Source organism: Muntiacus reevesi, chromosome 22 (genome assembly GCF_963930625.1).
Source record: "Muntiacus reevesi chromosome 22, mMunRee1.1, whole genome shotgun sequence".
Classification (NCBI taxonomy): domain Eukaryota; kingdom Metazoa; phylum Chordata; class Mammalia; order Artiodactyla; family Cervidae; genus Muntiacus; species Muntiacus reevesi.
Genome location: NC_089270.1, coordinates 48569612 through 48597218, shown reverse-complemented (window position 1 = coordinate 48597218; position 27607 = coordinate 48569612). Strand labels below are relative to the sequence as shown.

The following is a 27607-nucleotide window of genomic DNA, read 5'->3' as shown; positions in this document are numbered from 1 at the left end:
TATTTTAAAGAACTTAAAAACACAATGCAAATCGAGTGATTTTTTTAAAATTAAGATGATCTTTAAAAGAACTAACATATAAAAACAGTGCTCAAAATTAAGTCTTTCAGATGGTTAGGGGGTTTGTTCTTGTAGATGGTAATTGCTAGTAAATTTGTTAGTTTCTGTAAGAACTTCTGACAGCATTTTTTATGCTCAAGTTTTATTAGGATGATTAATTTTATTACAATGATTTTAATTTTCAAAATTCTCCCTTGAACATGTCCCTAGATATTTTCAGCTTTTTATTAAATTGTCCCCTCGTTCCTGCACTCCCTCTGAGTCTCCTCTACCTTTCTCTCCCGCCCCACCCCCCCCCAAATGTGCTCACAAGCAAACACAGCTTCTCATTCTCAGATAAAATCTGAAAACAAAGCTTCTCCTGAACATTCTGAAGCAACATGTTAAATTATATAATTTCATTGATAATACTACCTTTAAAAATCATTATTTCTCATCATACATTCTCTCCTAAGAATTTGGAGACTGAGCAGGCTATTGCTATATAAACTAAACTCTTCAATTTGTTAGCCTTTTATTATGTAAAGTATCTGAATAATTTTTGCAGACTGAAGCAGAGGACACAGATGGAGGAACTTTGTCACAGCAACATAATGCTGGCACATCGCTGCCTGTTTCATCTGAGTATGTGTTTGTTACTATCTGTTGTTTATTGTGAAAAAAAAGTAAACTTTCAATTGAGCAGGAAGGAATGCTGCCCAGTGAGGAGTCCAGATTACTGTCCATAGCTGACAACACTCAGAGCACCGATCTGTGTGCCCAGTGTGTTACAGAGCTTCTCAATGAAGTAAACTTGGTCCCCTTTATAGCTCTTTGGCTTTTCTTTGCTCTTGTAATCACACAAATGCAGTCAATTTTGATGTTTGCTGGTAGGAAGTTGCATTTGAATTGTAGTGTATTTCTCAGAAATCACAAAGCACATTTCAGGACCCAGTTCTACAAAGGACGTTATTTTGAGTGATAAAAATGCAACCTCAAAAAAATATGTTTATGTTGGAAACCACTCTAGAATAATTAACTATTTGGACAGTGTTAGTTGATATATCAAATTTTAGTCATTTGTGTATACCGAGTGGATTAAAGTTAAAGGTAAATGCACCTGAAGCTTGTACTAACTATTCTGTTTTGTATTTCTGAACAGGAAAGATATGATCCGCCAGATGATGATTAAAATATTTCGCTGCATTGAGCCAGAACTGAACAACTTGATTGCATTAGGAGACAAAATCGATAGCTTTAACTCCCTTGACATGCTAGTCAAAATGAGTCGCCATGTGTGGACTGCACAGAACGTGGACCCCGCTTCTTTTCTGAGCACTACACTGGGAAATGTTTTGGTGACTGTCAAAAGGAACTTTGACAAATGTATTGTAAGTTGGGTATTTTTTTTTTCAGTAACTTAGAACTCTTAACCATTGCAGAGTATGTGTGTGTGTGTGTGTGTGTGTGTGTGTGTGTGTGTGTGTGTGTGTGTGTGTGTGTGTTTCAAAGACTTCTGGCTTCCCACCAGGGGACCTACTGTTCCTGTCCCCACGCCTTGCAGCAGGGTATTGGCTGCAGTGTCCAGGAGCAGGCTAGTGCCAAGTTGTGTCCCGTCTACACTGTGAACCATGGCCAGTCCTGGAGTGGCTGACACAGAGGCAGCAGCGATTACACCCGAGATCCACTAAGTAACTGAAATCCCAGGTGACCAATTAGTGACCATAGATTTAATGAAGCAACTGAAACTTGAATTTATTGTTTTTCTTCTTTTAATATATCACAATAGGGTAATTAATATTTGGGTTATTTTAATTGATTAAAGTATTTTTTTCAGTTCAATAGCTTTAATCATATTGCTTTAAGAATAAATTGTTCTTATGACAACTTTTGGTAGTTATCATTTTTCTCCTAATAGGGAAAAAAATCATTAACTTTATTTTTCCTGTTAGGTTTTGGTAAGCTGATAGATATGAAGAGGATTGGGCCAGGTTCTAAAAAGAGTTTCATTTTATGAATATATTTAGTATTAATATGTAAAAATAGGTATTTATCATCTGAATTATTCTACTATGTAACCTCTAAGTTAAATCCAGTGCTTGAATAGCCATAGAATAATGAGTGAGTGAAAGTCACTCAGTCATGTTTGAGTCTTTGTGACCCCATGGTCTGTAGTTTGCCAGACTCCTCTGTCCATGGAATTATCCAGGCAAGAATACTGGAGTGGGTAGCCATTCCCTCCAGGGGATCTTCCCAACCCAGGGATTGAACCCAGGTCTCTCGCTTTGCAGGCAGATTCTTTACCGGCTGAGCCACCAGGGAAGCCCATAGAATAATGAGAGAATAATAAAAATATTAAGGGTGATTAAAATCCACTTCATCTTTTATACTTTTTAAAAATAATGCTTACTGATTTCTGAAAGTTTAAAAGCCATCCGTAGAAACGTAAATGTCACCTCAACAGACTTGTTAACCCTCCTTCCCCACCAAATGATTGCACTGGCATTTGAAATATTATGAAATTTGGCCACTTATCCTCTTCCCTGCCCAGCTTTCTTCAGAAGTGATGATAAACCTGTAAGGTCTGATTGTAAGCTGATTGCCAAAAAGAAAATAAAGAATTACTAAAGTCTAAGATAGTGAGTCCCATGTGACATAGAATAAGAATAGCTAGAACATTAACCATGAGAACACTGTACATTTTTAGAATATGAAGATTTTCTTGCTCTTATCAGTGAATAAAGCTAGTATATAAAACTTTAATATAATACCTCTCAATCCAGTTGAATGTAATTGTTAGAAGTGTAAGATATAATAGTGTCAGGGAGATGTAGACATGGGTTCAAATGAAGTGCTTAGCACATTGCCTGGTACAGAATAAGAGCTTGTAACTAATTGCTTGTAATGGTGATGATGATGATGATGATGATGACAGTAATGAAAGTGAAAGTAAAGTCGCTTAGTCGTGACCGACTCTCTGCGACCCCATGGACTGTAGCCTACCATGCTCCTCCGTCCATGGGATTTTCCAGGCCAGAGTACTGGAGTGGGTTGCCATTTCCTTCTCCAGGGGATCATCCCGACCCAGGGATCGAACCCAGGTTTCCCACATTGTAGGCAGATGCTTTACCATCTGAGTCACCAGGGAACAATAGTGGTAATTAGTAATAGTTTGCTGAAGAATGTTCGTGTTCCTCTCAAAACTGGGAAGTGAAGAAATTTAGTTAAATTAACCTAGACAAAGGTATAAAGTCGTGTTTTTTCCCTAAATTGCATGTATTTCTAAAAGATGGACCTTGTCACTAAAGGGAAGAGGATGGTTCCTTCTGTTGGTTATCATCAATCTGTTTCTTAATTTAAATCAAGTCTTTTCACAGTGTCGTCAGTTGTGTGTGCTCAGTAAGTGTTACATGTTTTTGGTACTTGGGACAAGATCTGGACCTAAAGCATACCTTGAAAGAGTAGTGAATGGTTCTCTGTGTATTGAGCCAAAGAATGAATGTCAGACAACTGCAGAAAGTGGAATAGATGGTATCTGAGTTTAGTACTTTCATCTGGTGGCCAAGCCCAAAGTGTTCTTCAAGGAACGGGGCTAAAAAGATTAGCCTGCCAAGAACTAGGGATAAAATTAGAAACATATCAAGTACTACCAAGCTGGACACTGCACTCCAGTACATTTCTTACCTGCATTTACTTTGCTTTTCAGGATTCCTCACACTACAGTGATGTGGTTTTGTACCCTTTAACCTTTGAAAATGGTATGATCTGGGTGTCTCTGCCTCATTGTATAGTCTTGCCTTCTTTGTCATAGATTAATTAACCGTATAAGGATGGGTTTATTCCTGGGCGCTCTGTTCTGTTAATGTACATGTCTGTTTTTGTACCAGTACCATATTGTTTGATGACTGTAACTTTGTAGTATAGTTTGAAATCAGGGAGCATAATACCTCTGATTTTGTTCTTCTTTCTTGAGCTTGCCTTGGCATTACGATCTTTTGTGTTTCCATACAGGTTTTAGAATGATTTGTCCAATTTGGATTCCTTTTATTTATTTTTCCTGTCTGATTGCTATGTCTAGGACTTCCAATACCATATTGAACAAAAGAACGGTTACTTTTCTAATCTCTACATGTCATATGGTTTTCAGGTTATACCCCCAGAATCTCAGCACAATGAAATTTTAGGTAGGAGTTGAAAATGACTCAACACTTGGGCAGTGTACTTCTTACTGGGAATAGAACTAGATCCCCTGGAAGTACACAGAATCATAATTGATTATTTTGAACCAAAGTGACTATGTTCTGTCTATATGTCTATTTGTTACTTTGTATCCATCTTACACAAGTACTTTGCTATACTGATTTAGAGTGAATGACTAATAGGTACATGGAAAACTATATAATGCAAATCCACAGTAGAAGTACCTGTTCTCCTCTGTGCTCATACCCCCAAAACATAGAACTTCTCTATCCAAACAAATTTTAGGCTGATGAGATTTGGAAATGGTTGTGGTTCTCAACTTGACTATATAGACACCAACCAGAAATAATCTTGAGAGATCCTGTGTGTGCTCTGGTATCTGCTCTGCCCCAAAGTGGGCAATCATTATATACTTACCTTTTATAAATGATAGAAGTGTTCATTGGTTGTTTTTACTTGAAACAAAGACCTGAGGTTCACAAGCTTTGAGTGCATTTTGTTTTGAATAATTTGGATTTTTTCCCTTGATTTTAGTTCCTTCAATGATATCTATGTACTTTTTAATCTCTGGAAATAGTTTTTCATAGTTATCCATATTGTGTTAATCTTTGATTAGTACATGTCCGAAATGTTCTAGGTATTAAATTACATCATGCCTTTGTGGTATATATATTTACTTTTAATTGTACGTTGTTTCTAAGTTGCTTAGCTATTTTTCTCCCTTGCTTTCTGCCTAACTTTAGAGTAACCAAATAAGGCAAATGGAAGAAGTAAAGATCTCAAAGAAGAGTAAAGTAGGAATTCTCCCGTTTGTTGCTGAATTTGAAGAATTTGCTGGACTCGCAGAATCAATCTTTAAAAATGCTGAGTGTCGTGGAGATCTAGATAAAGCATATACTAAACTTATCAGAGGAGTATTTGTTAATGGTAAACTTTTGTTACATTATGAAGAAGTTTTTGGTGGTGGTTTTCCTTATTTCTGGTGTTTTTGGTCAGTTGTTTTCATTATTTCTGATTAAGTTAGAAGTTGGGAGACAGATGTGTTCATTATTTTCCATAGTCTCTAGTCTTTTTTAAGTTTTCTGAAATTAAAGATTTCTTAAATTTGGGACTTCTCTGGTGGTCCAGTGGCTAAGACTCCACACTCCCAATGTGGAGAACCTGGGTTCAATCCCTGGTCAGGGAACCAGATCCCACATGCAGCGATGAAGTCCTGGCACAAGTAAATAAAAAAAAATATATATATATTAAAAATAATAATAATAATGATAAAGATTTCTTAAATTTGAAAAACAGTGTGTAAAACCCTTTTGTATTTACCAGGAACTACTTATATTTTAGGGTTCATATGGGCTATCAGTATGCAAAGTTGAAATTCATTTTTTAAACACAAAAATGACCTTGTGGATTACATTCGCATTTTAGCAAGAGTCTTCTTGAGCTGATCAACAGTGATGTCTGTATGTGTGTGTGCTTAGTCAGTCAGTCATGTCCGACTCTTTGCAACACCATGGACTGTAGCCCACCAGGCTCCTCTGTCCATGGGATTCTCCAGGCAAGAATACTGGCACGGGTTGCCGTGGAATCAGCCAGGGGATCTTCCCAACCCCGGGATCAAACCCAGGCCTCCCACATTGCAGGTGGTTTCTTTACCATCTGAGCCACCGGGGAAGGTCAAGAATACTGCAGTGGGTAGCCTATCCCTTCTCCAGGGGATCTTCCCGAGCCAGTTACTGAATCTGGGTCTCCTGCATTGCAGGCCGATTCTTTACCAGCTGAGCTACCAGGGAAGCCCAAATTAATGCTAAAATAGTGTAATTCATCATCTAGCTATGTCAGATCACACAGTTAAGTTACAGAAACAGTGTGGATGTGTTTAATTTGAAATAAATGATCTGACTGCATCAATTCAGGAATTTTTAAAACTAAAAAAAATGACCAAAGTAGAATTATCTCAACAGTTAGAGATAATACATTTTTGGTGGAAACAGGTTTAGGGGAAAGATGATAAATTACATGATTGAATGTTTATATGGTTGATATTTCTTTTAAAATTCAAAGTAGCTTTGCGTTGTCTGATTGTAAAGTAGTATATGCTCATTACATACCCCCCAAAATCAGCAAACTGACTTTAAAAATCAAGAAGAAACTAAAGGTAATTTGTAATCTCATCATACAAAGGTTAACGTTTAATTTTTACCTGTGTGAACTTTTCAGTATATCTCTCTCCCTGACAGACATGCACATATTGTGTGTTCTGTAATTTGAAACGTTTCTCACACCTTACACCCTGTTTGGAACCTGCTAGACTCTGTGATTCTAGTGTCTGTCCTTGTCTCCTGATACAGATAACCGTAGTCACTTCTGATGATTACATAGAGTTCCATCTGTCATTGTTTCCTTAGCAGATCTTCTGTTAACAGGCATTTGGTTTGTTTCCAGTTTTCTGTATATTTCTGTATATTGTCCAATAATTTCCCTAGGATCAGTTATTAGAAATAATTCCTGGGTCAGAAGTTTTGTGTCTGTTGAGTTTCTGCCAAATAACCACACAGAAAGATTATACCTGTTTGGTCCTTTGAGTGTTTGGTGAAAGTTTCTGTCACATCTGCCTCGAGACCCAGTATTTCTCGGTATTATCAGTCTTGTTATCCTTTGTTAACCTAGAAGGATATAAATCAGTTTTGCTTATGGTATGTTTTACTTCCAAATTATATGTTAAGTTTATTCATCTTTCTCTTTATGACTTCTCAGTTTTGGGCCATTCTTAGAAAGTTCGTACTACCACAGAATTATTTCTTTAATTAGGTTTATTTTTCTTAGTACTTACAATTGCATTCATTTATTTGCCTTTGACATTTTAAGCACTTGAACAGTTTAGAATTTGGTTGGCTAAAAGATGTGAAATAGGAATCCAAATTTAGCCATATATATATATATACACATATATATATATATATATATAACTGTTTTAGAATGATTTTTTATTTAGGTTTAGGTCGATCCTTCAATACAGTATGTTTTATTTGATTAAGTCCAGAAATGTGCTTACTTCTTAAAGTTATAAATGAAAAGAATCATGTAATTTTTCCATAGCTAAATGTGGTCATAGTCATACCAGGTCATCGTTACATTTTTTCCATTTTTGTTTTAGTGGAGAAAGTAGCGAACGAAAGCCAGAAGACCCCCAGGGATGTCCTCATGATGGAAAACTTCCACCATATTTTTGCAACACTTTCTCGTTTGAAAATCTCATGTCTAGAAGCTGAAAAAAAAAGAAGCCAAACAAAAAACCACAGATCACCTTCAGTCTTATGTCATATACTCTTTAGGACAACCTCTTGAAAAGCTAAATGTAAGCATATTTTCATTCAGTATATTTTTCTTGGTTTTGAACCTGTGTTTAGATGTGAGTAACACAACAGACATTTAAATTTGCTCATTCATTGGTGGGTGCAGGAGGATAAGGAAGGATGGACTGAGATATTGAAGCTGCTCAGACACTGCTAGATGTTTTATATACATTATTTCTTTTAATTCTTGTAAACGATGATGTGGGGTAAGATAGCATTATCCTTGTTTTACAAATGAAGAAACTGGAAGTAAATAAAAAGTTATAGTAATTGACAGGTAGCAAAGCAGGGGGATTAACCATAGATTTAGCCTTTTCCATTATACCAGTCTTCCATTTCTTACCTCGTAAATGGCTAACCTTTATCCCTAGCTCAGATGAAGATTTTGAAAATTCTATCAAGATAAAAAGAAAATAAAAAATTGTTTTATTCATTGCCTTTTCTTTATCCTTCCTTTCTTGACTTGTCATTCCCCAGAGCAAATCTGATCTTTAAACATGAGAAATGGTAGTTTTAGAGAACTTTGCAACATAGTAGAAGCTTAAATGGACCCTTCTAACAAATTAGGTCCACAGTGTGATTCGTCATCTTTGTTTTGAAGTTAGAGTCAAATAAAAATTGTCTATCTGTTGTCAGCAATTCAAATGCAGAACCAGTGCCTTGTAAACTGAAGAACAGGCAGATATTCCTTTAGGGTAAAGGGTCTGTCTCAGACCTAAAGCCTGCATGATGCGTAACTGCAACATAAAGGAACTTCTTTTGAAATCAAATTTAGAGCAGACACATTGATAAATCCTTTATTATGTAACATTGTTAGAGAAGCTCTAGCCAATGCAGTAAGACCGAAACATAAAGATATATGGAAAGAGAATCATACTGGAATGGACTGCCATTTCCTTCTCCAGGGAATCCTACCACCCAGGGGTCAGATCCGGGCCTCTTGTGTCTCCTGCTGGCAGGCGGAGTCTGTGACTGCGCCACCTGGGAGGCCCTCGGGCTTACAATCACCTGTGTGTGACCTGTGGGAGTTATTTCATCTGGTAAAGTAAAGTAGGTTTTTTAACCTAGTCAAGGTATATATATATATCAAAAAACAATTTGTTTCCTATATGTTATAATAACCAATTAAAAATCTGTGTAGAAAAATAAATACATTAATTAAAATCTGTGTAGAAAAAAAATTTAAATATCTGGAACAGATTTGTCTAGAAAATTATTATTAAAAATGTAGTAATTTAATGAAGAATAAATAAATAATTGCTAAGAAAATTTTAGAGAATAGTAGAGAGGGGATTTGACTTGTCAGTATTAAATCATGTTGTGCTCAAGTAAAGACTTGCCAATATACATGTTAAAAAACCACTTACACTTAAAAGGCAGCCTGAGAAGAATATTTATAACAGTACAAGAGTCAGTATGCTAAATATAAAAGATCTTTTTAAAATCAATCAGGAAAGCACTAGGATCCCAATATATAAATGGGTATGGGTTCTGAATGTACTTACTGAGCATATGAAAAGCAGATAAACTTCATTGCTAGCTGAAGAATATTGAAATAAAATGACAAATAAACCTTTCTTACCTTTTTTTTTTGGCTACACCACTTGGCATGTGGGATCTTAGTTCCCCATCCCCGTCCGTCCACCGGGGATCCAATCCATGCCGTCTGCATTGGAAGGGCAGAGTCTTAACCACTGGACTGCCAGGAAAGTCCCCCTTTTTCACTTTTCAAAATGACAAAGATTTTTCTTTAATTATGATAATGCTTATGATAGTATGATAAGATAAAATAGTGTCATATACTGCTGACAGAAATATAAAGTAACTGAACTTTTCTGGGAAGCAATTTGTGTATATGAAGAGTCTTCAGAATGCTTAACAATTACACTCCTCAACTGAAGAATTATAGTCCTAGAAATTTATGCTGGACAGTCATCAAAAATGTGGGTAAATACCTATGTATGAAAGTTATTTATAGCTGTATTTATAATAGATTTTGTTTTTGATGAGTAGATTTTGCCAACTTCAAGAGAAAAAGTAAAAAATATTAAATACTTAATACTGAAGGAATGAATAAACATAGTATAGTCATTGGACGGAACATGATGCAGCCATTAAAATTTATACTTTGGGAAAAACATATCAAATATTAAATGGAAAATATAGCATACAAAATTAATCTCATTTTCATACTCACACATCAAAAGACTAGAGGGAATTCTAGTCTTTTGACAGTGCTTATCTCTGAGTAGTGTGATAATAGCTGATTATTATTTTATCCTTTATATTTTCACACACTGTCTGATTTTTACACAGTGGATATATACTAGTTTATAATCAGATTTTTTTTTTTTTTTTAATTTAAGTGGTAGTGAGAGCCGTTCTTAGCCGTTGTTTCTTTTCATTTCCTTGAAGCATTTCTTTGAAGGTGTGGAAGCTCGAGTGGCACAGGTATAAGAGAGGAGGAAGTGAGCTATCAACTTGCGTTTAACAGGCAAGAACTCCGAAAAGTTATTAAAGAGTCTCCTGGAAAAGAAGTGAAAAAAGGTCTCGATAACCTCTACAAGAAGGTTGATAAACATTTATGTGAAGAGGAGAACTTACTTCAGGTATGCTTTAGTTCTCTTAACCTACCTAGATTGCACATCCTTTTATATATCTATTTTCCCCTAAATATTCCTCTAGAAATGCTATACATTTTCTAATTTTAGTGCAGGAGGAAAGCGCCATATAAAATGCAGACAAGATTAGTAAATTGTGAGGAAAAAAGGAATATTTATACAAGTTTATATGGCTATCTCTGTGTATTTTATATTTCTGTGGTATCATTTTGAGACATTAAGTTGTTTTGCTTTTGTTTGGGGACGGGTTTTTCATGACTTTCTGTGTTTTGTTTTAGTTTGGAAGGTAGTAAGGGAATGGAATGTGGAGTGATTGTGAGCATGGGAGCCTGGATATGGGTTCATAATCTGCCTCCAGGTAAAACTGCCTGGTTTGGAGCCAGTTAGTTCACCTCTCTGAGCCTCAGTTTCCTTATTTGAAAAGCAGAAATAATACCTGTACTCTCTAGGTGGGCACTAATATTATTGCCATTGCCATTTTATACATGTGAAAATCAGAGCTTGGAGAGGTAGAGTAATGTGACCACGATCCCATAGCTAATGTATGATAGAGTCAGGTTTAAACCTCAGTTAGAGATGAGTAAGAATCACTCTTGATTTTAGCATCATGGAAGGCTTCATGAAGGAAAGCATTTATGTTAGTCTCTGGAAGTCAGATACTAACTTAACAGATAAAATAGAAGTGGCATTCCCAGTGGAAGAAATACTGTGAGCTAAAAGATGAGAAGCAAAAAGTGTAAGTAAAGCTGTTTAGTAAAATAGTCTTAAGCTGACTGTTAGGAATTTAAGGTTTGTGACATTTAGGATTTACAAGGAAAAATCCTCAAAGAAGGCACTCTTTGAACTGGCAGATAGAAGTGGTGTTCGTTCATAGTACCCGCCCTCACCAGGTTGTCATGAGACTTAAATAGAATAATACGTGCATAAAGCCCTTTGCACTGTGCTGATGTGAAACAAGTCGAGTAAGTGTAGCCTATTGACAGCGCTGCCGTGTCAGTGTGTGTGTGTCAGGTTCTGCCTTGATAGTTGTCTAAGGTTTATTTTCTGATGGGACTGTTCATTTGTTTACTTTTTCTTGACTGAAGTACAGTTGATTTACAGTGTCGTATTGATTTCTGCTTATATCTGTCAGCAATTTAGTTTCCACTTCTAGACTATAGATCCCTTTGACTGCTCATGATTAGTCTGACTCATCTTGGTGTTCTCCATGTCATCAAGAAGTGTTTTGCATCCTTAATTTTAGATAAATTAAACTTTCATCTGCTGTGAAGTTTCGTTTAATCCTTAGTCTTATTTCATACATAGTAGTGCATAGCCACATCTGTGTTGGCTATTGGAACAGATACAATAACAGCTGAAATGTAATAAACATTACTGTGTCAAACACTGTTCTGAGCACTTTACATACATTCACTCATTTAATCTCATTTGAACCTGTGGGGAAGGTATTATTATCACGACCCAGTTTACAGATAAGGAGGGCCTTGAGGCACAGAAGAGTGGTGTAACATACTCAAGGTCACTCGAGGAGTTACGAATCTTCCTTCAGGATGTACATTCTTAATTGTTGTTGTTCAGTCGTTCAGACGTGACTCTGTGACCCTGTGGACTGCAGCACGCCAGGCTTCCCTGTCCTTCACTCTCTCCCAGTTCAGCTCCGTCGCTCAGTCGTGTCCGACTCTTTGCGACCCCATGGACTGCCCAGAGTTTGCTCAAATTCATGTCCATTGAGTCGATGATGTTACCTAACCATCTCATCCTCTGCCACCTTGTTCTCTTCCCACCTTCAACCTTTCCCAGCATCAGGGTCTTTTCCAGTGAGTCGGCTCTTCACATCAGGTGTCCAAAATATTGGAGCTTTAACTTCAGCATCAATCCTTCCAATGAATATTCAGGGTTGATTTCCTTTAGGACTGACTGGTTGGATCTCCTTGCAGTCCAAGGGACTCAAGAATCTTCCCCAGCACAGTTCGAAAGCATCAGTTTTTTGGCACTCAGCCCTCTTTATGGTCCAAGTCTCACATCTCTACATGACTACTGGAAAAACCATAGTTTTGACTCTACAGACCTTTGTCAGCAAAGTGAAGTTTTTGCTATTTAATATGTTGTCTAGGTTTGTCATAGCTTTTCTTCCAAGGAGCAAGCATCTTTTAATTTCATGGCTGCAGTCACCATCCACAGTGATTAACTATTATGCTATCCTGCTGCTAAGTCACTTCAGTCCTGTCCGATCCTGTGCGACCCCATAGACGGCGGCCCACCAGGCTCCCCCGTCCCTGGGATCTCAAGGCAAGAACACTGGAGTGGGTTGCCATTGCCTTCTCCAATGTGTGAAAGTGAATTATGCTATCCTAAATGCTTAGAATATGTCTTGACAGTATTTCTACATTCTTGTTATGTATTGTTTCCTCTTGCAGTTTAGCGACTCTCATTTTCATTTTGTAGGTGGTGTGGCACTCCATGCAGGATGAATTCATTCGCCAGTACAAGCATTTTGAAGGTTTGATAGCTCGCTGTTATCCTGGATCTGGTGTTAAAATGGAATTCACTATTCAGGACATTCTGGACTATTGCTCCAGCATTGCACAGTCCCACTAAACCTTATAAAAGAAGAAAAGATAAATGAAAAGAAACACTCTGAGTACACCAGACACTATTCAAAAATACCAAGCAACCGTTTTGAGAACTCCGACTTGAAATTTTACGTATTACTTAATGTCAGATAATTGGGTAATGTGTGCATGCTCAGTTGTGTCTGACTCTTTGCAACCCCATGGACTGTAGCCCACCAGGTTCCTCTGTCCATGGAATTTTCCACGCAAGAATACTGGAGTGGGTTGCCGTTTTCTTCTCCAAAATGGATGATGCCATACCACATATATTCAAGAGGAAAACTACCAACGAGTGTGGCAGTTTTATTCACCCAGTAGGTTGTGTACTAACTTAAAGCATTTATCTCTTCATAAATGCCTTTATCATTTTCTTACGACTGAACAGAAAATTTTCCTTTATTGTCTCGCTTCTTGTATTTGAGAATGGTTATCCTATATGTAATTCATTGAGAGTTCTTCAGCTTTCAGTAATTCAGTATTGGTTACAAATCATGTAACTACTAAAATACTGTATCGAATTTTTCCTTCTGAATAACTATTGTGTATATGGATAAGGGTCTTGTGAAGATCAGTTGTAAACTTGAATTTTGAGGATCATGTGATTCTGTGTAACAGTCTGAAATACATTTTCCAAAAAGTTGAAATGTGGTAATATTATTCTTAAATTTATCATGTGCTGTCATTTGTATGAAAGCAAGTCCTTATAAAATCAATATAGAAGAATTATTACATGTCATTTATCATAAAACATAGTCAGTCAGTGGTACTCAGTGAAGACTGAATCACTGCCATAAAGAGACTCGTGTCCTTAATGCATAAACACAAAGACCCTGTCAGTGCAGCGGGTTCACTTTTTTGACATTTATTTTACTTTTGGTTACGTCAGGATCCTCACTGCAGCCTGTGGGCTTCTCTCTAGTTGTGGCGCTCAGGCTCAGGTCCCATGGCCTATGGGATCCCAGTTCCTGGGCTAGGGATCAACCCGCATTCCCTGAATTGGAAGGCGGATTCTTAGCCACTAGGCTGCTAGGAAAGTCCCTCTACAGTTTTAATAGCAAAAAATTGCAAATAATCCAACTTTCCATTAGTAGTAGATGGATAGATTAAGGTGTATTCAGTATTTGCCAATAGAGTAGTGAGAATTAGTGAATTTTATCTACAAAAAATACTGCAGATGAATACCAGGAAAATAATGTCAGGTTTAAAAAAAAAAAGTCACAGAATATATATCATATGATTCTATTAATATAAAAGTTCAAAATAAACAGTATTTAGAGTTACAAGTGTTGTATAACTGAGAAAAAGCAAGGAAATGATCATAAAATTCTAGAGTGATTAGGGAGCAGGAAGGGAAGATTATGGTATCTAGCAGGGGCAGGATTTGAAAGGTATGTTATGTTACTTAAACTGGGCAGTGGCTACATGGATTTCATTGTACTATGATACTTGATACCTTACACATACCTTATAAATCTTATTTTAATTTAAAATTAAATTTAATTTAATTAAATTTAATTAAATTTAAATTAAATTTAATTTAAATTTTAAAAAAATTTGTTTAATTTAAAACAAAATCAAACTCATATGTGTGTGTATATTCTTTATTGACATAGGAAAAAACCTTAACATTTGTAGATGATCTGGAGACAAAGAAGATCCAAGGTTGGTTGGATTGCTCGAGGTTCAAGCCAAGTATTTTCAGAGCTGATATTCCACACAACAGTGACCTCCCTCTCCAGAATGTTACAGATTTAAATATATTTAAACATCTAAAGATCAAACACTGTCTAATGTTTGTGTTAACAGACCAAGTTAATTTTACCTGAGGTGGTATGACTCTTATTTAAAGAAAAGGCAGATAGCAAAATACTTCTTAGAAAAGAATCTAGAAAAGTAAGCACGTCACATAACAAAATTATCTAAATAACTGGATAGAAATTTTGAGAAAGTAAGATGTACATGATTCCTATTAAAGATAAACATTGGTTAGTTAATATGTCTCAGTTTATATTTGTGTTAGTATCTGTTTATTCTAAGGAATTAGAAACTAAGTTTAATACAGCTTTTCAAAATTAAATAAGATATTTTGAATGAAGACAGAAAAGGCAGTGGATGACTGATCAGCTACAATTTTCTAGATCTTAGAGATATGTAATATTTTGTGCTACAGATGGAATGAGAAGAGCAACATATGATAACTTAGAGAATATAAAGAAATGAAAAAGTGCTGAGAAAGCAAAAATGGCTATGCCAGGAAGGTTAAATATACAATGGTGTCTAGGAAGTAAGATTATTAATTCTCATAACTCTATGTTCTAGGATCCTCTGCATCTGCAAGTCCCCAATTTTAATGTACATATGAAACAACCAGGAATCTTGTTGAAATGCAGGTTTTGTATGATCTAAGACTGCATTTCTAGCAAGATCCCAGGTAATATCAGTGCTTCAGGCCTATAACCCACAGCTGAAATTGCAAAGTTTTACAGTGGTATCAGTTCAATTCAGTCGCTCAGTCATGTCTGACTCTGCGACCCCATGGACTGCAGCACACCAGGCCTCCCTGTCCATCTCTTTTGTTTCTTTAGGTAGATATACTCCTAAGTATTTTATTCTTTTTGTTGCAATGGTGAATGGTATTGTTTCCTTAATTTCTCTTTCTATTTTTTCACTGTTAGTATATAGGAATGCAAGAGATTTCTGTTGTTAATTTTATATCCTGCAACTTTACTATATTCATTGATTAGCTCTAGTACTTTTCTGGAAGAGTCTTCAGGGTTTTCTGTGTAGAGGATCATGTCATCTGCAAACAGTGAGAGTTTCACTTCTTCTTTTCCAATCTGGATTCCTTTTACTTCCTTTTCTGCTCTGATTGCTGTGGCCAAAACTTCCAACACTATGTTGAATAGTAGTGGTGAGAGTGGGCACCCTTGTCTTGTTCCTGATTTTAGGGGAAATGCTTTCACTTTTTCACCATTGAGGGTGATGCTTGCTATGGGTTTGTCATATATAGCTTTTCTTATGTTGAGGTATGTTCCTTCTATTCCTGCTTTCTGGAGAGTTTTGATCATAAATGAGTGTTGAATTTTGTCAAAGGCTTTCTCTGCATCTATTGAGATAATCATATGGTTTTTATCTTTCAATTTGTTAATGTGGTGTATTACATTGATTGATTTGTGGATATTAAAGAATCCTTGCATTCCTGGGATAAAACCCACTTGGTCATGATGTATGACTTTTTAAATATGTTGTTGGATTCTGTTTGCTAGAATTTTGTTAAGGATTTTTGCATCTATCGTCATCAGTGATATTGGCCTGTAGTTTTCTTTTTTTGTGGCATCTTTGTCTGGTTTTGGAATTAGGGTGATGGTGGCCTCATAGAATGAGTTTGGAAGTTTACCTTCTTCTGCAATTTTCTGGAAGAGTTTGAGTAAGATGGGTGTTAGCTCTTCTCTAAATTTTTGGTAGAATTCAGCTGTGAAGCCATCTGGTCCTGGGCTTTTGTTTGCTGGAAGATTTCTGATTACAGTTTCGATTTCCGTGCTTGTGATGGGTCTGTTAAGATCTTCTATTTCTTCCTGGTTCAGTTTTGGAAAGTTATACTTTTCTAAGAATTTGTCCATTTCTTCCAAGTTGTCCATTTTATTGGCATAGAGCTGCTGGTACTAGTCTCTTATGATCCTTTGTATTTCAGTGTTGTCTGTTGTGATCTCTCCATTTTCTTTCTTTTTTTTTTTTTATCTCTCCATTTTCATTTCTAATTTTGTTGATTTGGTTCTTCTCCCTTTGTTTCTTGATGAGTCTGGCTAACGGTTTGTCAGTTTTGTTTACCTTTTCAAAAAACCAGCTTTTAGCTTTGTTGATTTTTTCTATGGTCTCTTTTGTTTCTTTTGCATTTATTTCTGCCCTAAGTTTTAAGATTTCTTTCCTTCTACTAACCCTGGGGTTCTTCATTTCTTCCTTCTCTAGTTGCTTTAGGTGTAGAGTTAGGTTAGTTATTTGACTTTTTTCTTGTTTCTTGAGGTAAGCTTGTAATGCTATGAACCTTCCCCTTAGCACTGCTTTTACAGTGTCCCATAAGTTTTGGGTTGTTGTGTTTTCATTTTCATTCGTTTCTATATCAAGAGGCCTTTTAGTTCCTCCCTGCTTTCTGCCATAAGGGTGGTGTCATCTGCATATCTGAGGTTATTGATATTTCTCCCAGCAATCTTGATTCCAGCTTGTGCTTCATCCACCTCAGCAATTCTCATGATGTACTCTGCATATAAGTTAATAAGCACAGTGACAAAATATAGCCTTGACGTAGTCCTTTCCCTATTTGGAACCAGTCTGTTGTTCCATGTGCAGTTCTAACTGTTGCTTCCTGATCTGCATACAGATTTTTCAAGAGGCAGGTCAGGTGGTCTGGTATTCCCATCTCTTTCAGAATTTTCCACAGTTTATTGTTATCCACACAGTCAAAGGCTTTGGCATAGTCAATTACAATGGTGTATGCTACATCATTCATACCTCTGAACAAATTAACATAATTTGGGGGTTTTGTTGTTGTTGTTTTGTCTTTTGGAAGACAGCTGACGTGTGTGCTTGTGGCTTTAAGAGTTCTCAGCTTTTAATATTTGGCAGCACCATGATATGGTATGCTGGTATGCATAGGTCCTGAGTTGTGTCCAACTCTTTGCAACCCCATGGGCTGTAGCCTACCAGGCTTCTCTGTCCAAGGGATTTTCCAGGCAAGAATACTGGAGTGGGTTGCCATTTCCTTCTCCGGTGCGTGAAAGTGAAAAGTGAAAGTGAAGTTGCTCAGTTGTGTCCGGCTCAGCGACCCCATGGACTGCAGCCTACCAGGCTCCTCTGTCCATGGGATTTTCCAGGCAAGAGTACTGGAGTGGGGTGCCATTGCCTTCTCTGAGTACTAAGTGCATTTAGGAGCAATTCATATTTTGAAAAGAGGAAGAAAAAAGACAGTGGGGCGGATGAAAGGGGGGAGAGGAATATATGAAAAAAAGGGAAATCAGGTGATAAGAAACAATGGAGAATATAGCAAGCAAGACAAACATGAGTCTATGAGCACATGTCTTGCTCAAAAAATCTTGAGAAAGCAGCTTCTCTGAGATAACATCTCGATCAATTTCACTGGCAAGATGGTGAGTCTTTCAAGAAGTTCCAGGTAGTCAGCTAGAAGAGAAGGTAGTAAAACAGAAATTAAGAAATGGAAGGAATGTGCTTTAATCTGAATTTAAATTTGTCTCCATCTCACTTTAAACAGTTAGCCTTTCTGGATCTCCTTTCATTTCAATTATGTTGCCCTGTAACTCTCTCATAAGAGCCTATTCTTTTCCTTCATGGCACTTAACTATAATATACTACTTCTTTAGTATATCTCCCCTATATCTAAGCCTGCAGTCTTTGTGACTAGGATTATTTTGTGTAACAGTATCTGTCTAGAACATGTACATACTTAAATATTGAGTTTAAACAGTAGAAAGTGAACAGGCAGCCTTGAATTGTTAACTCATGGAAGGAGGAAACCATTGCATGAATTTCTTTACAATTCTCTTCAGTGTTTAGAGCACAACTGTATTCTTGAAAGTAAGTTGCATTAGGGCAGAATCTCTGTTCTCTGCTTGAACCTAGCACCTAATGTAACTAGATGTGGATCTCATTCTAGGTGCTGAGTGAAGGTTGTTACAAGGAAATTGGACTTACAAGATAAAGTATACTCTACTCCCAGTTTTTACCTTATACATATACAGGGTCTCCACAGTGGTATACATTCTATAAAGATTGACGAATTAAATTCATGAAGGGCCTAAATGAACAATGTCTTCTGTAGATTTCAGATATGCTCTCTTGGGGAGGCCGTGTACCTGATCTACTGTCAGCTCCTCTGGTAGACACTGTGAGCTGTGGGGTCTGCCTGCTCCTCCTGCTAACAGAGCTCTGCTTTTTACAGAGTAGGAACAGGCCAGACAAAAGTGAAACACCAAAGCTGGCATAGACTCTTGGATCCCGACCTGCTGCATATTAGAGTTGTGGAAATGTTTAAAACTCCTGATATCTGCACCCTACTCTAGCCAAAGAAATATGAATCTCTGAAGATGGGGCCCAGGTTCTTACAAGCCTCCCAAACCATAATGGGCAGCATGCTTGGCCTGGTCTCAGCAGGCCATGACAGTCCAGCTCTCCTTTGCCTATGTTTGATTGAGGAGTACATATTTGTGTAAACCCAGCTCTAGTCAGTGAGATCTAGGAGGAAGTCTGCTAAGAGATCTCGAGAGAGATTGTCCATCCTGAAAAAAAAAAGAAAGTTCATAAGACATACAGGGTCTTTAGCCTCTATATCTTCTTCCTTCTTGGTATGTTGTGATAGGAGATGAGAGCCATGGCTGCTGTGATCATGAAGTAGGATTACCAGAGCCATCAAAGAAAAAGGTAAAGCATGCAATGATATATGTGTATTAAAACATGCAAGCATGTCAAAAAAGTATGTATATAAACAGAGTAGGTGCAATTGTTTGAAAATTTAGGGTATTGAATGTAATTTCTTTAATGATTATCCATATGTTACTATTAATCTTTAGAGGTTTCTATTGAATTTTCATCACACAACCATGATCCTTATGGTTTTGCAGATGATTTTAAAATACGTGTAGAGAGATCTGAGAGTTGTTTGGAAGAAATTTTGTATTGTTTTGTTAGAATATATGCATTTGCTATAGTTTAAAAGAACGCTTTATCGTGGGTTGTTTTTCTGGACCAACAGCTCTTATCTTACCTCCCAGTCTTTGCCAAGCTGTAGCTAAGCCAACATTGATCCTCTGCAACTACTTTGAGGTCAGGTTGACCAGTCAATACTGTAGCACTTAGGGAAAGAGAACTTTCTAAAAGGATTTCTACGTAGTGGAATAATACAAAATTTAATCCAAAACATCACCTGCTTTCCTAAGGCAGTTTGTAGGCCCAACCTAAATTTAAATTTGAAAAAAAAAAAAAAATCTTGAAGTGGTTTGTATTAAAATTCACTCATTATAATTTTACTTAGCTTTTTTAAAGCCAAGTTTATTTAGCTACAGCTATAAATGAAATGAACTACATCTAACTTGTGTTCATAAAAATTCATTTCCATATTTGTTTATTCAGGAGGAATAATCTCCTGTAAGATTGCTCAAACCATAAAATTTATCACAGGGAACAGTTCTGAAAGTAGAAGAGAGCAGAGGAACAGCTAAGAGTATAATAGATGAATACTTTAGCTTTTACTGATGGAGGCTGAAATTATGTGCCTCTTCCTAGGGCATCATCATTCTAAGAATTGTGATTTCTCTTCTTATTCTCTGGGTCCTTTGTCTTAATAATTTCCTGCCTCTTAGCCTTGTCTTTGTACCATAGATTGTCTTTTCTGCCTGAAAAATTATAGTATTGCATCAGGGGATATAAAATTAATCACAATAATCTAGACATGGATTGTGTCTCTTCCCATATCACAGTAGGATCATTTGGATCCTGAAAGATTATCCATCACAGTCCCCATGCTCTGCAAGGATTAGGCAGATGATTGGTCTAACTGGGCCAATCAGACTCTCCATCTCTGCGGGGAGTGTGAATCTTGGGCAGGCGACACTGCTTGAATGAAGGTACTTAGAGTTAAATCCTCCCCGTTTCACACCAAAAGAGAACACCCATAAATGTCTTCTATAAAGATCTCCAAAGTTGCCCTTGTTTGTGATCTTCCCAAGATGAAGTGGTTCTTTTTTCTTCTGATTTTGTGAATCACCCGATATTCTTCCCATATTGCAGTCGGGGAGTAGTAGGGAGCCCTTAAGTTAGTTGAAGTTAGTTTCTGTAGCTTGCAACCGAAGATCCCCAATTAATGCAAACTAAAATATGTTTATACACAGAATCAAATAAACTGTATAAGACAATAAATGGTATTTGCCAAATGAATGATACAGACAGTGTTGTAATAGCTCAGAGGAGTTAGATGTATCTGTAGTCTGATAAAGTCAAGGAATTGAGACATGCATCATTGAGTTGCTGCCACCCACCCACTGGGCAGCACCCGTGAAGATCAGTTAACAGTGTAACCTGAGCTGAGAGTTCAGACTCTGAAGTTAGCACAGGCCTCACACCCTGCCTCTCTCGGGCTGTCTGATCTTGTGCAGGTAAGTTAGTTCTGGGCCTCAGGATCCTAATTTGTAAAAGGGAAAGAGTAGTGCTTCTCTCATAGGTTCATTGTAAGGATTAAATCAGATGGTGTTTGTAAAATGTTTAGCACGGTGCTAATAAGCATTCAATTTTAAGAAGAAATGGATCAACGACGCATTTCTGAGCAACAGTTGAGCAATCAGACTCTGCTCTCCAGGGTGAGTGGATGAAATGGAGCAACATCCTTGGGCCGAAAGATGACAACACCTCACTGGGGTCCGTTCCTCACCCTGACCCAGTCACCCACCGGGCAGGCGCACCTGCGTCTTCCCAGGACAGAGGAAGTCTCTCCAGGCCTTTGTGTGCGAAGCCATTACCCACAAAGTCCTTAGAAACTTGCTAATGTTGTTTCATTCGCCTTTCCAAATCCTGTGAGGCAAAGCAGAGAAGAAGGCTTCAAGCCTCAACCAGCCTTCTGAGAAATGTTAATATGGTTAATATCTTAGACATCTTCAACAAATTCTGCTAAATGACCTGGGAAAGAACCTCATTCACTGAACCTGAAAACTAGATATGAACTGGGTCTTACTCATAACACCAGTAATCTATTCACTAGGTTGGTTTGTCTCGTCCTTCATTTTAATCAGACTGCCAACGTTATGTCTTTTTTAATTTAGAATTATGTTACTAATTTTTAAAACATTGACAAATCCAAATGATCAATCAGCGCAGTTCATTTCACTTGAGCACATTAGATAGCAGAGTATGTATTGACTATGCTTTATAACATATCGAAAGTAAAGTAAGCCGTGAAAATTCTGGGCGTTACTGCTACGAGATCAGATAGTCACGTAAAAACACAAAAGCCTTGATGAATTGCCTTGTCATCATCCAAACTTCTCATTCTGTTACTCAGTAGAAGGTTCCTGAAGCATCATGGGAAGCATTTAAAAGAAAACTGTAGACAAAGCATCATAATTAAATCGCTATTATATTTGAATCACATGTAATCCTATGAAGAAAGTCCGAAAAGTAACTAAGGTAGCCTCTTAACAAGTTTACATAACAATATATTTTAAAGATATTTCATTTACTTATATCATTTGGTAATTCATTATTCAATCATTTATTCATTCATCAAATGCTAATCACCTGTGGGGCTACAAAGACAAGATCAAAAACTTATTGTGTAATGGTAGAGATGGGCAAGTAAAAATATCCAGCCAAAACGCTTACAGTCATTGTTTTTAGAGAAAAGTATAAAATAGCAGAACAGAACAAATGAAATTTTAAAATTTTTATTGGGACTTTTCTATTTGTAATCTCCTATACATTTTGAATTCCTCTACAAGCAAATACTAGTTGATAACTTTGAAAAATGATAAAATGAAATGTTAATAAGGTTAATATCTTAGACATTATCAGCATAATTTTTCTCTTTTGCTTTTCCTAGCACATATTCTTCTATGTGTTGGCCAAAGACATCAACCAGTCTCAGGATAATAAAAGATCTATTACAGAATGAGAATATTGATTGTTTACAGGGCACCAGGCACTGCTCTAGGCAATTTACATGGAATGCAAAGAGAAAGACATAATTAACACTCAGTTTCTGACCTTAAGGGGAGTCCCAGGTGGCACTGGTGATGAAGAACCCACCAGCCATTGCAGGAGACGTAAGAGACGCCTGTTCGATCCCTGCATCGGGAAGATCCCCTGAAGAAGGAAATGGCAACCCACTCCAATATTCTTGCCTGGAGAATCCCACGGACGGAAGAGCACAGGGTCACAAAGAGTCAGACACAACTGAAGTGACTTAGCGTGCGTGCACAACCTTCAAAATAAGATTGTGTAGCTAAACAATAGTTTAAAAGCCAGGCTATTATATTGGGAGGAGATTTTCTAAATTATTTTATCTGCTTTCATCCTCCATTCATTCGATACTAAGCCTAGATGACATGGCTCAGTCATTTCTCTCCTGGAGTGGAAGTGAGGTGTGTTACAGAAGAACAGAGAGGAAAGCCATTAATCTTCAGCCCCAGGACTGTGGGAAGGAAAGAGCAACAGAGGAACAGAGCTGCCAGACACAGCCTGGGCACGTGATATGAAATTGGGGAAGACATCAAAGGTGGAAGGAAGTTCTTATCTCCACTCCCCATTTGAGACTCTGAGAAGAGGCTTCATTCTAGGCTGCTTCATATCAACCCTAGAGGGTCCAGCATGACCAGACAGAGGGAGGTCATAAGGTTTAACTTTAGAATCGCCTATACTCTCTTCACTGGGTCCAGTGACCGAGACTCTGAGAATCTGGTGGGGATCCCCTGTGCCAGTGAGGTGGGTGAGGGCCTGTAGGAAGGGCTGGGATGAGGTGGGAGTCACAGCCAGAAGTCAGAGGAACAGGTTGTTTTGGGAGAAGCCCTGAGGAGGCAGAGAGAGTCAGAGGGCCAACTAGGAACAGAAAGAGACCCAGACATCACACCAGACCCAGGCGTCAGCTGCAGTGCCAGAGACACCAGGAACAGCCAGGCAGGCCTAGAAGAGGCTCCCGTGGAGCACAGTCTTCCCTCAGCTGCGAGGCCAGGCGGCCTTCCACCCCCACATGCACACATCCTGTTCCCATCGCAGAGCCCCGGGTGAGAAGTCTGACAGACTGTGCTCTTATCTTCCGAGACATTCTAACACCCCTCAGGAAATGTATTTCAATCACTCGGTTAGACCTAGTTATTTGTTTTTACTTCTTACCAGCAGGTAGGGATGGGGGAAGAAGGCTGGACTAGTTAACAATGGACCACACTTGCTCCAAACTTCTGAGGTATGATGTGAGTTAAACTTGCAGTCCTGCTAAGTAAGTCTAAAAATCAATTATAATTCAGCTCCCTATGGGAGCTCTGTGCACAGAAATAATTAATGTATCAGATCAGACCCACAGAGTAGCCCCCCAGGACTTGGTCCTCCCAGTGAAATCAACGCATGTGTGCTGAGGGGCTGAGAGAGAGAGCATGGTTGATTTTGACTGGGCATTTCATCAACTGGAGACTTAAGGGTATTCCTTAAAATATCACTGGTTTGGCTTCCATTGATTTATAAGACTCTCCTTGAGCAGTTTTTCCCTTGACCATTTTTATGCATCAAAAGAAATCTGAGCACTGAAGAATTGATGCTTTCAATCTGTGGTGCTAAAGAAGACTCTTGCGAGTCCCTTGGACAGCAAAGAGATTCAGTCAGTCAATCCTAAAGGAAATCAACCCTGAATGTTCATTGGAAAGACTGATGCTGAAGCTGAAACTCCAATACTTTGGCCACTTAATGCGAAGAACCAACTCATTGGAAAAGACTTTGATACTGGAAAGAATGAGGATAGGAGGAAAAGGAGAAGGGGACAGAGGAGAAGGGGGCGAAGAGGGTGAGATGGTTGGATGGCATCATTAACTCAATGGACGTAAACGTGAAAGTTGCTCAGTGGTGTTTGACTCTTTGCAACCCCATGGACTATATATAGAGAACCCCATGGGGTTCTCCAGGTCAGAATACTGGAGTGGGTAGCCATTCCCCTCTCCTGGGGATTTCCCAACCCAGGGATCAAACCCAGATCTCCAGCATTGCAGGTGGATTCTTTTCCATCTGAGCCACCAGGGAAGCCCAGGAATACTGGAGTGGGTACCTTATCCCTCTCCAGAGGATCTTCCCCACCCAAGAATTGAACTGCAGTCTCCTGCATTGCAAGTGGATTCTTTATCATCTGAGCTACCAGGGAAGCCATGAGTTTGAGTAAACTCCAAGAGACAGTGAAGGACAGGAAAGCCTGGCATGCTGCAGTCCATGGGGCCGCGAAGAGTTGGACAGGACTTAGCAACTGAACAACAACAGTAACGCTTCTTTGAGGCCCTAAATCTCTGTAGAGGATATTCCTGAAAGTTCTGTTCACTATCACCCAATTTTGGTGAGTTAGGAAGAGTGAGGTAAGGCAGGTTCTCTGTGAATGAGAAACTTCCTCTTCACATGATTTTTCCTGGCTTTGAGGGGAAAAAAGCCAAAAGAAGTCGCCATGCTTATTTATATCAGAGGTTTAGATAAGAAGTATATAGTTTGCTCCAAGGGGTCAAAATATGTGTTATTTCCTCACATCCAGTTCTTCTTCTTGCCCCTGGATAATAACTGAGGCAGAACCCATGGCTTTTTTGCTGTCTGTGAAGTGGAATAAGTCCTTGGGCAGCCACTGAAATGCCTCTGGCCGTTCCCTGTCATAAGCAGAGCCCGGAACATGGCTCAGAAGTCAGTGTTCTCACTCTTTCCAGCGTGGGCTCAATGTGGGCAGAGAAAGAAGGAGAAGTGACCCTTGCTTTCTCTTTTTCCAGGCCCACTTCAACTCCTCCTCTTCCCAAACTGCCAAGGAGGGAGAGGAGGGAAGAGGCTGGGACGTTCTTATCTGATCAGCCTTTCTGGGCGCCAGCATCTGCTCTCAGGTATTTAGACCTGACTCTTTGTTGGAGACACTCCTCCCTTCCCTGAGTGTCTGTTACCTGCAGCTCGCCTGCCAGGAGTCAATGCATCTCACTGGTCTGAGCCACCAGGGAAGCCCTGTGTGGAAAAGTTTCCACAATGTCTGAGAGGGAACCCTTAACTGAGGGTTCTCTCCTTTGTTCAGAGGACACAAATTTATGTCTTTGCTCTCTTGATTTGAGATGGAGAGAGTTCTCCAAAAATTCATGGATCACTTCTAACACCTGTTCATAGAACCCTAGCTTGGTGTGAGACCACGTCACAACCGACTCACGCTTCTTTGCCAGAGACTGCTCTAGGTTGGGCCTGGAGCCCGGTTCTGGGCCATAAAGGAAACCCCACCAGTCGCTGCTGGGAGACATTTCTCTTTGATGAGAAAGAGGCCTGTGAGGAAAAAACCTTGTCATGAAATCCCTGTTGCCAGCCCTCACTTCTGGTTTTGGGCGCTGATACATGCAGACCCGTTTCTTAGACTTGCGGCAGCCATCTTGTGACCAGGGGGCAAAAGGTCCCAGGATGAAAGTCACCTCCGGGGAAGCAAGAATGGGAGCATGACAGCCGTCGGGTCCTGGATGGCTCCATGGAACTGCAAACCACACCAGGACTGGCTGCTCTGTTAAACTATCCTCGCTACTGTACAAAATGCTGTAGGTGTTTTTTTAAGTGGGCTTCCCTGGTGTCTCAGACGGTAAAGCGTCTGTCTGCAACGTGGGAGACCTGGGCTCAATCCCTAGGTCTGGAAGATCCCCTGGAGAAGGAAATGGCAACCCACTCCAGTATTCTTGCCTGGAGAATTCCATGGACAGAGGAGCCTTGTAGGCTACAGTCCATGTAGCAAAGAGTCAGACACGACTGAGCGACTTCACTTCACTTCACTTCATTTTGTCAAGCAAGACCACGAAATGCTTTTATTACCTAACCACTTCTTAGTCAGGCATTCTGACCCTTAGTCAAATGCATGTTGACTGGTGAAAAGTGAAAGTGTTAGTCACTCAGTCATGTTTGACTCTTTGTGACCCCACAAACTAATAGCCCACCAGTCTCCCCTGTCCATGGAATTTCCCAGGCAAGAATCCTAGAGTGGGTTGCCGTTCCATTCTCCAGGAGATCTTCCTAACCCAGGGGCCAAACCCTGGTCCCCTGGACTGAAGGCAGATTCTTTACTTTCTGAGCCTCCAGGGAAGCCCCTATTGATTGGTACTCAGGCTGAATCCCTGGAAGCGATGAGAGGTGACAGAGTGACAAAGAGACAGAGAGAAAGAGAGACAGATTTGGAGTCCAAGTCAGCAAGTGAGTATTTCACGTTTCTGCACAGTCAGGACTTTCCAAGCAAGTTTTACCAGAACCTGGGCTTAACAAGCATTGGAAGTTAAGTTATGACTATGACAGAATAGTTAGTGAGACGACTCTAGAAAGATTTACCTCCCTGGAGATAAGTGTTTACATTTCAAATGGGGGAAAAATCTGGAGTCAGGACCTGTAGACCAGAGAGGCTTCACTTGTCTTCCTTCCCCCAGAGACATCTATTTATATTCCAGAAGGTAAGAGCACCGGACCTTTCCCTTATCTTCCCAAGAAAATTAGTGTTAATTAGGCAGAAGAGCTTTCCCTCCCTTTCTCGTGAGATGAAGAAGGGAGCTCTTCCTCTCATGTATAAATTCTGAGGTGCTTATTGGGATAGAGACTCTGTACTCTCCTGCAGTACAGAGTCGGGAACATACAGGGGAGCATCTGACTCCATTCAGCTTACCCTGGGCAAAGAGAGCAACTGATGTAATAAAAACTGATCTCTGCTCCAGAAACCCCATATTTGCATTCAGGATAATATAAATAAATATAGATATTAAAAACCAACCAGCTGTAGAAAGAGGCTCATGCATGGTTCTTCACTGGAGACTGTGACTCAGTGATACTAGGACACATTGTAATAGGTTGAAAGTACTGTGCAGATATAGCAAAGGAGACAGATATATCTCTGGCCTCAGTCCTAATCTGATTCAATCATTTCTGGGTACATTTCAATAAGAAAACTGAGAAATTAGAGTATTTCTAATCTCAAGGAGATAGCTGGAGAAGTGATGGACTTGGAAACCATATCATGTGAGCAAAGGTGGAAGAATCTGAGTATGCTGGTAGGTCA

At 38.8% G+C, this 27607-nt stretch overlaps 1 protein-coding gene and 1 non-coding gene across 2 annotated transcripts in view; both read left to right on the top strand.

Moving 5' to 3' along the window:
- The window catches only part of LOC136152994 (exocyst complex component 1-like), a 37381-nt gene extending 23120 nt beyond the window's left edge, over nucleotides 1-14261 (top strand). Inside the window, 8 exon segments of the mRNA XM_065914612.1 lie at nucleotides 608-684; nucleotides 1202-1430; nucleotides 4983-5166; nucleotides 7394-7509; nucleotides 7511-7594; nucleotides 10008-10038; nucleotides 10041-10201; nucleotides 12659-14261. Of these exon segments, the coding sequence (XP_065770684.1) occupies nucleotides 608-684; nucleotides 1202-1430; nucleotides 4983-5166; nucleotides 7394-7509; nucleotides 7511-7594; nucleotides 10008-10038; nucleotides 10041-10201; nucleotides 12659-12811 (1035 nt within the window). The 3' untranslated portion in view covers nucleotides 12812-14261.
- On the top strand, nucleotides 5353-5425 carry TRNAG-CCC (transfer RNA glycine (anticodon CCC)). Its single transcript has one exon. It is a non-coding gene; the product is annotated as a tRNA-Gly (tRNA).
- Nucleotides 14262-27607: the final 13346 nt, after the last annotated feature.